This window comes from Oncorhynchus tshawytscha, linkage group LG26 (assembly GCF_018296145.1).
Source record: "Oncorhynchus tshawytscha isolate Ot180627B linkage group LG26, Otsh_v2.0, whole genome shotgun sequence".
Classification (NCBI taxonomy): domain Eukaryota; kingdom Metazoa; phylum Chordata; class Actinopteri; order Salmoniformes; family Salmonidae; genus Oncorhynchus; species Oncorhynchus tshawytscha.
This window is the reverse complement of record NC_056454.1, coordinates 10,395,550-10,409,487: the sequence shown is the minus strand read 5'-3', so window position 1 is coordinate 10,409,487 and position 13,938 is coordinate 10,395,550. Positions and strand designations below refer to the sequence as shown.

Sequence of the window (13,938 nt, the reverse complement as noted above, 5' to 3'; positions counted from 1 at the left end):
CCACAGGTCGTCACAGTGAGCCAGTCCCCCAACCTACCCAGCCGTCCACCCAGGTCAGCGATGCCCGACTGTCCCTTCCGGAGAAGTATTAACGGCACTCCATTGAAATGCCGTTGCTTCCTACTCCAGCGCTCCCTCTATTTCGCCTATCAGATGGGAGCCCCCACCACCGAGAGGTCCAAGGTTACCACGGTCATTTCTCTGCTGACCAGACTAGTGTTGGAGTGGGCTACGGCATCTGGGAGAGAGGAGAGGAGGAGCTGGGTTCCCATGAGAGGTTCATGGCTCCGTTCAGGTGGTCTTCAACCATCCTCCAGAGGGCAGAAGGAGGTGAGTGACTTTCACAACTCCAGCAGGATGCCCAGAGTACCGCCTCACCTTTTGGACTGTGGCGGCCTCCAGCTGGTAGAAGGAGCTGGCGCTCTGTACTCTATTCTGTGGTGGACTGCGCAAAGAGGTCCAGATGGAGTTGGCATGTCAGACAAAGGACAAAATATCCTTGGACGCTCTCATCGTGATGGCCATCCGTCTGGAAAACCTTCTTCGGGAGCTCCGGTGTCCACCTCGTCACTCACCTCCCTCCTTTGGCTGTCCTGAGGCAGAGCCTGAAATCATGGAGGTTGGGGCCACACACTTCTTCACGTCAAAGCGGGGTCGCCTTAGACAGCTGAGACTCTGTCCCTATTGCGGCCAGGAGGTGTCCGGTGCATTCCAACCTGGGGTCCACGCCTACCCCGTGACCTTCCGTCTCCCTTGGCTCCAACTTAATAACCGCAAAGGTCAAAGGTGACAATCACTGCCCGGGGGCCAGGATGCTGGAGAACATTCTTTCCCACACCCTGTGGTTCCACGTCGGTGGAGGGTCCTGTGAGTGTCCTCCAGCCCATCAATCGATCCTCCCATATTGTTGGCTCATGTTTTGGGACATAGATGTGGGCATCCACCAGGTTCTGGAGAGGGAACCCGCTCCTTCTACCTGCCCTCCAGAGCGCAGCTACATCCCCACGGGGGTGAGAGAACGGCTGTTGACCTGGGAACACACATCCCTCGCCGCTGGACACCCAGGTATCACCTGCACCATCCAATCCCTCTCCGTTTCAAATATTTTTATTAAACACACACAAGAATGGTGTATAGGTATACATGACAGGTATACAATTCTTATCTAAACATAAAAGAGCATACAGGAACAACAAGACCCAGAGTTCTGGGTGCAGAACAAATAATACAAAACACGACATACAAAACAAGGACACGTAGAAAGAAAGAGGGAAGATGTCCCCCCTACCCCCCCCCCATCCCCCACACGCTGCCCAAAGGTAGATTAAAATATTACAATTGAGAGTGTGTTAATAAGTACAAATTCACAGCGCCGACTCGTCCAAGTAAGAGAGGAAAGGCTGCCAGATTTTATCAAATGTTGATAATTTATTGTTCAGGATATATCTAATTCTTTCTAAGTGTACAGTGTTTGCCAATTCACTGAGCCATAACTTCCCTCCTTTTCCAAAACAACAAGATTAGTTTTTTTGCCGAGATGAGACCATACGAGATTAGTTGTTTTTGGGGGTTGGTTAATCCGTTTAGGGACTCAGATACTCCCAGGATTATCAGAAGCGGGTCTGGATCTATTGAAGTCTCCAAAACTTCAGAGAGGATCCTAAAAATTCCACACCAATAACCATGCAAGCTAGAGCATAGGGCAAAGCAGTGGAGTAGTGTACCCTGCGTAGCCTGACATTTATCACATGTAGGGGATGTGTCAGGAAATATCCTATGCAGTTTAGTTTTGGAATAGTGTAATCTGTGTAATACCTTGAATTGTATGAGACGATGTCTGGAATTAATGGAGCATGTGTGGATATACTCCAAGCTCTCTTCCCAGTCTGCCACTGAGATGTCAGTCCCTAGTTCTTCCTCCCATTTTGCCTTGATGGCATCAGTAGAAGGTGTGCTAACAGATTGAAAAGCATCATATAGACGCGATATCAGTTTATCTGAGGTGGGGCATATCTTTATGCATCCGTCAAACATGGAAGGTTTAGCATTCCCAAATGTTGGGAGGTGTTTTCTAACGTAGTCTCTAATTTGTAGGTATCTGAAAAAATTACTTCTGGGAAGATTATAAGTTTCCCTCAGCAGCTCAAAGGAAGCAAAGGTCCCTTCTATGTATAAATCCCCTATGGTACTTATCCCCAACTCTCCCCATCGCTCAAAGGTGTTATCAAGGTTAGAAGGGGCAAAGGAGGGATTCCTGGCGACAGGGAGCATGAATGACATTGGTCTGAGCTCAAAGTGGACTTTAATTTGCTTCCAGATTCGGACTGTGCTATGTATTATAGGATTGTTACAATAAAGTGACATCTCCAGATTGACAGGCGACAAAATCACAGCGCCAATAGAGAAGGGGTGACACTCCTCACGCTCCATACTAAGCCAGCTGGATGCCGGGAGTACGTCATCCAACAGAAACGTAACAATGCAGAGGTTAGCGGCCCAGTAATAAAATATAAAATTTGGGAGAGACAATCCTCCTTCCATCTTGGATTTACAGAGGTGTTTTTTTACCTATCCTGTGTGTTTTATAATCCCAGATGAAAGGATTGATAATTGAGTCCAGTTGTTTATGAAAGGATTTAGGTATGAATACTGGGATGTTCTGATATAGGTAGAGCAGTTGTGGGAGGAAGACCATTTTAATGGCATTAATTCTTCCGAGCAGAGAAACTGGGAGAGTTCTCCAAAATAGTATGTTTGCTTTGAGTTTTTGTATCAGAGAGAGGAAATTCTCTTTAAATAGTAAGGAGTATTGTTTGGTAACTACAATTCCTAGGTAGGTAAACTTTTCTGAAGATAACTTAAATGGGAGATGTTCTAGCCAGGAGGTATTTTGCGACCGTATGGGCATTAATTCACTCTTGTTCCAATTTATTCTGTATCCCGAGAAGGTACCAAACAAATTGATCACATCAAGAATAGCTGGGATACTAGCCTGGGGTTCTGTTACATAGAGGAGGATGTCATCTGCGTATAGGGAGATCTTATTTAGAGTATCTTTAGTATTATAGCCGTGTATTGCTGCATGAGATCTAATCGTCTGAGCGAGCGGTTCGATAATTAGGGCGAAGAGCATAGGCGACAGCGCACAACCCTGCCTTGTCCCCCTGTTGAGGTTAAATCGGGCGACAATGATTGGTTAGTGAGTATTCTGGCACAGGGGTTCCTATATAAAAGCTGGATCCAATTTATGAACCTATCTCCAATATTACATTTCTGTAGGACCTTGAATAGATAGGGCCACTCAACTTGGTCAAAGGCCTTTTCGGCGTCAAGAGATATGACGGCAAGGTCAACGTTGGGTAACCTCTGAGAATACATAATATTGAAGAGGCGCCTGAGATTGAAGAATGAGTTTCTGTTAGGGATAAAGCCGGTCTGATCCGAATGGACCAATTTGCCAATTAAAGTGCTAAGCCTGTTAGCCAAAGTTTTTGCTAAAATCTTTTGGTCTGTATTAAGGAGAGATATTGGTCTGTATGACCCTACCTCTTCTGGATCTTTACCCTTCTTATGTATAACTGTAATGAACGCTTCGTCCAAAGTAGAAGGGAGAGCTCCATCCTCATTGGCCTGAATCAACATTTTGGCAGATAGGGGGAGAGCATGTTGCTGAATGTTTTATAGAATTCACCAGGGTATCCATCTGGGCCCGGGGTCTTGCCACTCTTTAGAGATTTAATTGTTTCTCGGATTTCATCAAGAGATATTTCCTTATTCAGGAAGTTAGAATCTTCCTGGTTCAGGGCAGGAAGACTACAGTCCTCCAAAAATGTTTGCATAATTAAGGGGTTAGGATCCGCTTTAGATGTATATAGAGTCTCATAAAACTGCCGGAATCTGTCATTGATGTCTTTGGGGGAAGAGAGTAATTCCCCAGATGCAGATTTAACCCTGTGAATCATTCGGTCACTCACATTTTTTCGAAGTTGTCTGGTGAGTAATTTGTGTGGTTTGTCACCAAACTCAAAATATTTTTGCTTGGCATAGAGAAAAGATTTAGCAATTTTAGCTGAGAGAATCTGATTATATTCAAATTTTAAAGAGGTAATTTTTTTATGTTTCTCCATAGATGGGTGGCTAGCATTCTCCCTATCCAGTAAGTGAATTTGACCCTCTAGTTCTTCCAGTTTTCCTCTGTTTTGCCTACTCCTGGCAGCCTGAAAGGAGATGATACAGCCTCTCAGATAAGCCTTCAGTGTTTCCCACAATAATGCTGGGGAGGTCTCTGTGTTGTCGTTGGTATCAAAGAAATGTTTTATTTGGTCTTTAAGATATTCACAGAATGTTGGTTCTGTGAGGAGCTGAGGATTCAACCTCCAGACCTTCTCGTTTGGTACAATGTCACCCAATCTCAGGGAGAAGGTGAGTGGACTGTGGTCCGAGATTATAATATCATGATACACATTACAGGTATAGGGGAGTAGTCTAGCATCCAACAAAAAGTAGTCAATTTGAGTGTAAACCTTGTGAACATGAGAGTAAAAGGAGTATTCCCTACCCGTAGGGTTAGCGATCCTCCATGTATCAAATAAGTTAGAATTTTTTATGTAGGTATTCAAGAATTCGCTTGAATAGGAGGTAGGGGTTCGCCGGGTAGAGGATCTATCCAAATATTGGTCTAGCACACAGTTAAGGTCCCCTCCAATGACCAGGTTAGTATGGAGATATCTGGAATCAGGGCAAGGACTCTTTTGAAAAAAGAGGGGTTGTCAATGTTTGGCCCATAGATATTTAGTAGAGTTACTGAGGTAGAGTGGATTTCTCCTATTGCGATCACATACCGACCCTCTTTATCCGCAATAGTGGTTTTATGTAGAAAGGGAATTCCTTTCCGTACCAGAATCGCTGTGCCTCTCGTTTTGGCAGAGAAGTTAGAGTGATACACTTGCCCCACCCACCTACACTTAAGTCTGCTATGAGAGTTATTCTTCAGATGGGTTTCTTGCAAAAATATAATATCAGACGAGAGTGCTTTCAAGTGGGCTAGGACCTTGCCCCTCTTAATTGGTTCGTTTAAACCCTTGACATTCCAGGAAGTGAATGTAAGCCCCGCCCTCCTCTCGTTTGTAGTTCCTATGGTGGCCTGCATACCATGTAACTTGATAAAAAGGTAAGAAAGCGCACCAAACCATCACGATCAGCATATGTAGCACCTACACCCGAGCAGTATCCAACCCACCCCTCCCCCCCTGCAAGCACCTTTACTTCCCACCCTGTTCCCCTAATTTCCCCAACACTTACCCCCCCCCATCAACCCACATTTAACAGGCATGTACAAACAGGAGAGAAAAAAAAAAGGAAAAATAAAAATAATAAACACATTGTCTGGCCGATGCCAAAAAAGCACGGCGTGACCTCGAACAAGAGGTAAAACAAAAATAAAATCCCAACTATACGTTCACCTCTCACTATCCTAGAACTTCTACTAACATATGAACTGAGGAGGCTCCCGCGAGTTAAGTGTTCAGTTAGCATCTAATAAACCTAAACCGAATAAGTTGCAACTTAAACATATTGCGCATTTAAGCGTCATCCTGGGTCAATCCCAGAGATAAGCAAGATATAGCCTCAAGATAATATTGCTAAGCACTGCCGGTCAAAAAATAAATCATCCGCAACCGACCTAGTCAGCCATACCTTTACATACTGTGGGTCAGGAGATCGGAACAAGGATTTGTTAAATTAAACGTTCCCCCCATAAAAAAAAATATGTTTAATAAAAAAGTAAAAATATATATATATACACACACACATACATACATACACATATATAATATATATATATATATATATATATGTACATATATATATATACACACACATACCTATATATACATATATATACATACACACACACATCCATACATATACATGTATGTATACATACCCACACAAAAAAATCATATATAAAAATATCTATTTAAAGAATATGTATATACATCCATATGCACACATACACATACAAACATTCATACCCCAGAATAACAATCTACACTGATTTAAAATATACACATACATAATACTAAAATGCTAAGAGAAAATAGTAATAAAGTACAAATAGTAATTATATTTACGCACACCTACACATACATAAGCACTACAGAGGGCTGGTGGGACTCTAGTCGGGAGAGAGGCCCACGGCCAGACAAAGGCAGAACGGCACAAAACATCAACTTGCTAACCAGGCGTCTGCCCCCTCCCAACCATCACCCCCAGTCCCCTGCAAGCAATAAATAAATGGTATGGTAGTAAGAGTGATGTGAGGATTGTAAAATAAATAACGAAACAAAACAAAAGTGGGGGAATATAAGTATATCTGTCCGAAGGTGTCAGTGATCAAACCTGGAAGTAAAAAATATGCATCGCTGAGCACAGCCAGGATGAAAGTGAATTTAACGTTAAATGAGAGCTCTGACCGCCATCCATTGGTCTGCTCAGCGTCTTACATGCTCGGTAGCCCTTGTTGAGCCCGTTTAATACATTTTCACCCAATATGGTATAGTATGGATTCGAGTCCATGAGCAGACCCTGACACGAGGCACTCTAACCTGTACGGGGGATTGGTGTATATCCCCGGATAAACTTCTCTGCGTCCAAAACCGAGGAGAGCCAAATCTTCTCACCGGAAGGCGGGGAAATTCTTAGTCTTGCAGGGAAGAGTAAGGCTGGGCGAAGATGGAGTTTGTAGAGTTTGGTCATGACATCTCTGTAGTCGGCGCGATGCTTTGCCACATCGGGCGCATAATCCTCATAGACACGGAATGTATGCCCTTTATGTGACAGGTTGCCCCTCATTCGAGCTTCACACAGGATAAGATCCTTGGTCTTGAAACTGTGACAACAGATTATTACTGGGCGAGGACGTTGGCCCGGTCCAGGCACTGGGACAAGGGAGCGATGTGCGCTGTCCAGCTGGGGATCCGAATCCAAAACATCCCATTGCATCCTTCAATAGCTTGGCGAAGAAGTCGGTAGGGCGAGAGCCCGCCTCTATCCCCTCTGCCAGACCAACAACGCGAAGGTTATTACGTCTGGATCGGCCCTCCAGGTCCACCACTTTCACAGAAAGCCTCTGCACAGTATCCTGCAATGACATGCATAGCTTCTCTAACTCGTCGATCCTACCAGCGTTGAATTCAGAAGCTTTCTCAAGGTCCACAATACTCTGGCCATGCGAAGCGACCGTTCGAATGACGCTCTCGATTTTGGTGTCCAGCTCAGCAATAGTGGCCTTAAGATCCTCAGCTATAGCAACACGTAGCTCCCCCAGAGCCCGGGTAAGTTCTGTAAGTGTCACGTTGTTGCATGTGCCTCCCGCCATGTCTGTCTCGTTGTTTAGTGGGGAGTAGGCCTCCGCTGTCGATTTATTGTCCTTTGGTCGCTTATTACTCGGCATTTTCATATAAAAAGTTACAATCTTGTATTAGAAAGAAACGTTTGTTGTAAAAAGTGCCATAAAGTAGGTTAAATTAGATTATTTCGCAAAAAAGTTGCAGGAGCCTCTCACGCACAGCCGTTCACTCCAACATGCTAGCTCCGCCCTCTCCAATCCCTCTCCAATAAATACTGGTGGCCCACCTTGGCTCAGGACGTCGCCCACCTTGTCAACTCATGTTCGGTATGTACTCAATCCCAATCCAATGATTGGGTTCAAGTCCAGGCTCTGGCTGGGCCACTCAAGGACATTCAGAGACTTGTCCCGAAGCCACTCCTGCATTGACATGGCTGTTGCTTAGGATTGTTGTCCTGTTGGAAGGTGAACCTTCGCCCCAGTCTGAGGTCCAGAGCGCTCTGGAGCAGGTTTTCATCAAGGATCTCTCTGTACTTTGCTCCATTCATTTTTGCCTCGATCCTGACTAGACTCCTAGTCCCTGCCGCTGAAAAACATCCCCACAGCATGATGCTGCCACCACCATTCATCACCATAGGGATAGTGCCAGGTTTCCTCCAGACGTAACGTGACGTCAGGCCAAACGGTTCAATCTTGGTTTCATCGGACCAGAGAACCACTGAGGAACTCTGGAGCTCTGTCAGTGACCCTGACCAAGGCCCTTCTCCCCCAACAGTTTGGCCGTGCGGCCAGCTCTAGGAATAGTCTTGGTGGTTCCAAACTTCTTCCATTTAAGAATGATGGAGGCCACTGTGTTCTTGAGGAACAGGCCACCATTAACATCGATAAGGCTGAAGTGAAGCGGGTCGATGTCAGGAAGCTTGGCCCCAGTGATGTACTGGGCTGTACGCACTACCTCCTGTAGCGCCTTACGGTCAGATGCCGAGCAGTTGCCATACCAGGCGGTGATGCAACCGGTCAGGATGCCTCTCGATGGTGCAGCTGTAGAACTTTTTGAGGATCTGGGGACCCATGCCAAATCTTTTCAGTCTCCTGAGTGGGAAAAGGTGTTGTCGTGCCCTCTTCACAACTGTCTTGGTGTGTTTGGACCATAATAGTTTTTGTTGGTGATGTGGACACCAAGGAACTTAACTCTCAACCCGCTCCACTTTAGCCCCATCGATGTTAATGGGGGCCTGTTCGGCCCTCATTTTCCTATAGTCCACGATCAGCTCCTTTGTCTTGCTCACACTGAGGGAGAGGTTGTTGTCCTGGCACTACACTGCCAGGTCTCTGACCTCCTCCCTATAGGCTCTCATTATTGTCGGTGATCAGGCCTACCTCTGGCCGGCTTACTTTATAGTCAAACATTCCATGCACATATGTCTACTCAAAGACTGGAATAATACCGTTCAGGTACGGGCAATATTTACTTCCTTGGAGAGCATGGGTCAGGGTGGCTGGCCAATCAGGGTGTGCCCAGGCGTGAGACACATGGCTTGTCCGATTGGATGAAGCCATGAGCTGGAGGAGATATCAATCTCTATAGTGAGTGGGAGAAAGGGTGAGGATGGTTGAGAGTCAGACACTGCAGCTCCAGGCAGACAAAAACAACAACACCCGCTGGAAATTAGTCCTACAGCACCCTCGGCAGGGGGATTCTGTAAGATTGAGGCCAAAGGGTTGATCAGTAGGGAACAGTGTCAAAGAAGTGAAAGTTTATCAGAGCTGCTGAGGTTTCAGAAGGTTTTGCCTGGAAAAATACAGATAGGATTCTTTAGTTTCATTGTCAGAGAATTTCTCCCATCCCCAGTGTGGTGTTTTAAATGCCAAAAAATGGGACATGGGGGACGACGACATAGTGCAGCATTTGGTGGATGCCAGGTGGAGAGAGGCTAGAGAGGCCCAGAAATATAGAATCAGTCATGATGTATCATATGCACAGGCTGTAAGAGACATTGGTGGAACTACAGTGCGAACTGATGGCGCTTCCATGGCTGCTCCTGTACTAAGTGGATCTACTGTTGGGGTTGGTGCTTCTGCTGGTCCTGGCATGTTTTCGAGACCTGTTCAGAAATCTTGAGATCATGAATGTGCTGTGTCAGAGGACAGTTTGATAGTGAATAAACTTCATAGCTTTCATTGGTAAGGTTATCAACATGTGGAAAGCAGAAATGCCAGATTGAAGGTCATAGTGGATATGGCAAAATAATTATTGGGGGTAACAGATGTTAATGTCGAAATGGTTATTGACATGCTGAATAATTCTAAGGGTGGATTGTTTCAGCATCAGTGGAGGCTGGTGGGAGGAGCTATAGGAGGACGGGCTCATTGTAATGGCTGGAATGGAGCCAACGGAACGGAGTCAAACTTGGTTTCCATATGTTTGATACCGTTCCATTCATGGCAGCCTCAGGGGCTGAAGATATTTGGCTTGGCCCCTAAGATCCTCAGAAACCTTTACAGATGCACAATTGAGAGCATCCTGTCAGGGGCACACTGTCTGCCTTCCAGGACACCTACAGCAACTGATGTCAAAGAAAGGCAAAACAGATAATCGAAGACATCAACCGCACGGGTGGGTAGAAGTTATATTTGTTTTTTACATTTTATTTTCGTAGTAGTACAGAATTAGGCAGAACATGATTGCTCGCACACTCCAACACAGTAGGGGGCGGCATGCACCTTAAATGGTTGTTTGCGGACCGCCATGATATATAAAAGTACTCAGACCTCGTTGACTTCTCTTGCTTGTACAATGTTTTTCGTCTGCTAGTGCTAGCTAGGTAATAAATAAGATATTATCTTCGCTGTGTGTTACCTTATCAAAATGTCTGCAAAGAACCAGCGAGAGAACGAAAACATTGATGAGGAAGAGTCTACGCTGAAGGAGGAATTAAACAAAAAGGTAACGTTAGATAATTCCAGATTGTTGGTGTGGGTAATGAGCAGATAGGCAGCTAAATTAGTCAGAATCTGAGTTTCTGGCAGCCAAATAATCCATCTAAACTCTCAATTGCCTCAATACATGTTACACGCTCGAACTTTCCAAGCCCTCTTACTGGGGGAGCCGTTTCCGGTGCGTCAGGCATTAACCGACAGGGAGGATATCTCGTTAAATATGGTTTAAATTCGTTAGAATTACTAAATTATATTCGCATAATTTAAAATCTACAATACTGTGCTTGTGAGAAATTTAAGGACATTTTTAAAACGAGTGTTTCAACATAGTAGTAGTTAGAACCACTACAAAGCTGATGCTATCTAGCTACCTCTTCCATAGACTTGACTGATTGCTAGCAGCAGAGCCTTCTGGCTAATGTCATAGACTGGATCTAACGTTGTTTTACAGAGAAATCGGTCGAAGTACTTATGTTGTTGTTAAATTATTGTTAAGGCGTGTTTGGTTGGATTTGCTATCTAGAAAATTGAGATCTCAGTGCTCAAGTTGGTCCAATGTTTTGAAAACAACTTTCTAGCCCCGTCCTGCTAACATATGTAACGTTATCTAATTTTATCCTAAGTAATGTTATTTCTCTGAACCGTTTTTTTTGTTGTCATTGACACGCTCTACATTTACCTGCTTATTCCCTGTCCATGTCATTTAGGGATGAGCTCCGTTTATACATCCATGAAGTCACTCACTAATTCTCCCTTCCGCCAATATATTCCATATTGCCCACTTCACTTCCTCAAAAGACAGCAAAAACAAATATTCAGAAAGTGTTAATTTCGTTTACAGATCATAATCCAGCTCAAAACTAATAAGGCTGTTACACCACATCCACCAAGGTACCTGCAAGTTCCCGGACATTTCTGGGTGGAATGGCCCTAGCCCTCACCCTCCAATCCAACAGGTCCCAGAGGTGCTCAATGGGATTGAGATCTGGACTCTTCGTTGGCCAGGGCAGAACACTGACATTCCTGTCTTGCAGGAAATCACATACAGAACAAGCAGTATGGCTGGTGGCATGGTCATGTCAGTGTGAGGGAGGCAATGCAGAAGCACCAGTGACTACCTGGCTGAGCTCAATCAAGGGTCCGGGATAAGGTAGCACGCCCGGTGAAATCAGGCCAGGAGTACACAGCTGCAGTTGGAGCAGCTGCACGACCCAGGGGCTCAGGTTGTCCAGAAGGGGACACATAGGGAGGGTGGGGATTAGTGGGAGCATGCCTAAGAACCCACAGTAAACCCAGATAAGAAAAGCTGACCCTAGCCCCTGGCACATAAGCTATTGCAGCATAATTACTGGGGACTGATGGGTTGGTAGACTGTGGGCCTGTTAAACAGGCATGGCCAACCAGGAAGGAGCTTACCCAACAACTCTGAGGCACAGTCGCCCTAGATCTTGAATGGAAAAAAACAATACTATATGGTGCAATAAACCCCCCCCCCCCAGAAATGTCCGGGAACTTGCAGGTGCCTTGGTGGAAGAGTGGGGTAACATCTCATAGCAATAACTGGCAAATCTGGTGCAGTCCATGAAGAGCAGATGCACTGCAGTGCTTAATTAACATCATGCGGTGTCTTTCCATCGGCCCTGTGTAGTGGTGCCTAGAGAAGTGGGTATACTCTAATTTTGCCAGAAAGTTCCCAAACGGCTCGCCCAGTGAAGGAAAGGCACCCTGTGTGAAAAATCCTGTTTTCCTACATGTTTTCCAATAGATTTTCACTCATTCACACTTTTTTATTTAGACCATCACATTTTTGTATTTATTCTAAGTCCACAACAATGCTTAAACCACATCAATCTGATTGGATGGGCCTGTCAGGGCCTGGCTCACCCAGGTCCATCCATGTCTACGCCCCTGACGCAAACAGCACGACAATTGTACATTACAAATAGCCTACTAACCAACACTTCAGACTAAACTTTTTCAATACCTGGTTTACTGGTAGATGTCATAAATTGAAACGTCTTTCCTAACCTCCCGGCTACCGATGTCATTCTTCTGTGAGTTGCTCCATGCCAAAACCAGTTGAGAAGTGCATATTCTTGCTGCCTGCAGACGATATTCTGTGGAAACTAGGCTGTGTGTGGCGCACAGTTGAATATATTTCACATGCTTCGCGATTGTGCAGGCTACTTTGTGCATGATTTCTCTATTTTACTACAGATAAATCGTATTCCTCCACTACACTACTTTGATACGCATCAGTGGGGATTAAGAAGTGAGCATATGCAACGCCCAATGAAAACATGAGTGCATTGGTATTAGGGATGCTGTCCTTTCAGAATCAAAAACCTGTCACACACTGAAGCCCTATAGGTTCGCCACTGCGCAAACATGTCTATAATAGATATAAAGGCTGTTAAGATATTGTTTCAAGAAAGTAGTGTGTATATTTGGCCTGCAGACGCAGTTTTATGCTCTGACAAAATGGAAGCTAATTCTGAGTTTTTTTTTTTTTTTTTTTTACCCGCTGGTCTCAGGAAGAAATGAGTCCTCACTTTCAAGACTGAGTACAAATGTATCCAACACAAGACCGAGACACTCTTGTGGTCTCGAGACTGGACTTGAGACCAATGCCGGTCTCGTACTATAACACATGCTATGAACGTCATATCAATTAGTTTCACCTGCGCTACACGGAATGCAATAATATGTAAGAAGATTAAGTACACAATATAGGGTATCTTTTTAGTGATTGTATATTTCAAGATATGCTTTAGTTAGTGTATTTGAATTATATTTACTAATATTGCAGGGGGTGCAGAACAGGCGCATGCGCACTTCCTCAAAAACAATACTTCTTTCAAAAAACTTCTCTCAAAAACAACTGGATTCTTTCCAGACTACATTTTTTTGGGTTGCATGTAACTTTCTATGTAGACCTTTTTTGTACATACCGGCCGGGACGCCAGTGATGACGGTAGTTGCTCAGTGAAACTCCATTCTTTGGTAAGTACAGAACGTAATTTGACATGTATTAAGCTTGAAAAGCTGGTGAATGGCTGCTTCCGGGGCTTAAAGGAGACCGTCTGCTGTACCCAGATTCTGGTTGACCTGCCATTCAGACCTTACAGGGAAATTGGGAGAGTAAAGTCAATCTTTAGGCTAATGGCCGTCTCTCTTTGGTTGTGCCATCATTTCATGAAAGTTCTCTGAACTGAACTCATGTCTATATTATCTGGGGTTTTTTCACTGAAAGTCATGTTTCTGCAGATCAAGGAACAGAAAATTGTGTTTGATGAACTCTCCAATCTGAAGAAAAACCGGGTAAGAAGTGGTTAATAAAATGTAAAACCTAGTTTAATTTCTTTAAGGTGTGATGTTCCTGTGAAGATAATGCTAATCTTGATGCATATTCCTTTCAGAGGGTCTATGTTCAACAGCCCAACAGTAACATATTCTTCTTGGCAGACAGAGGGCAGACTCTTGCTTCATGCAAAAGTAAGAATTACCATTTTTGTGTTAAAGTTTTGTTCTCTCTTAACCATTATTTTTGTGAGATACACTACATGTGAACTTCTCTTCCCTCAGAGGAACTCGACAACATGAAGAAGGATATGTAGAATCTACTCAATCTGTGACGGAACTACAAA

The 13,938-nt window shown here is 44.4% G+C and overlaps 1 protein-coding gene across 1 annotated transcript; it reads left to right on the top strand.

The window, feature by feature from the left end:
* Positions 1–10,092: 10,092 nt before the first annotated feature.
* LOC112225143 (ASNSD1 upstream open reading frame protein-like) lies at positions 10,093–13,934 on the top strand. Its single transcript, XM_024388820.2, has 4 exons — positions 10,093–10,298; positions 13,559–13,612; positions 13,711–13,786; positions 13,877–13,934. Exons 1-4 carry the CDS (start codon positions 10,221–10,223, stop codon positions 13,906–13,908), a joined length of 240 nt encoding a protein of 79 aa, XP_024244588.1. The 5' UTR covers positions 10,093–10,220; the 3' UTR covers positions 13,909–13,934.
* Positions 13,935–13,938: the final 4 nt, after the last annotated feature.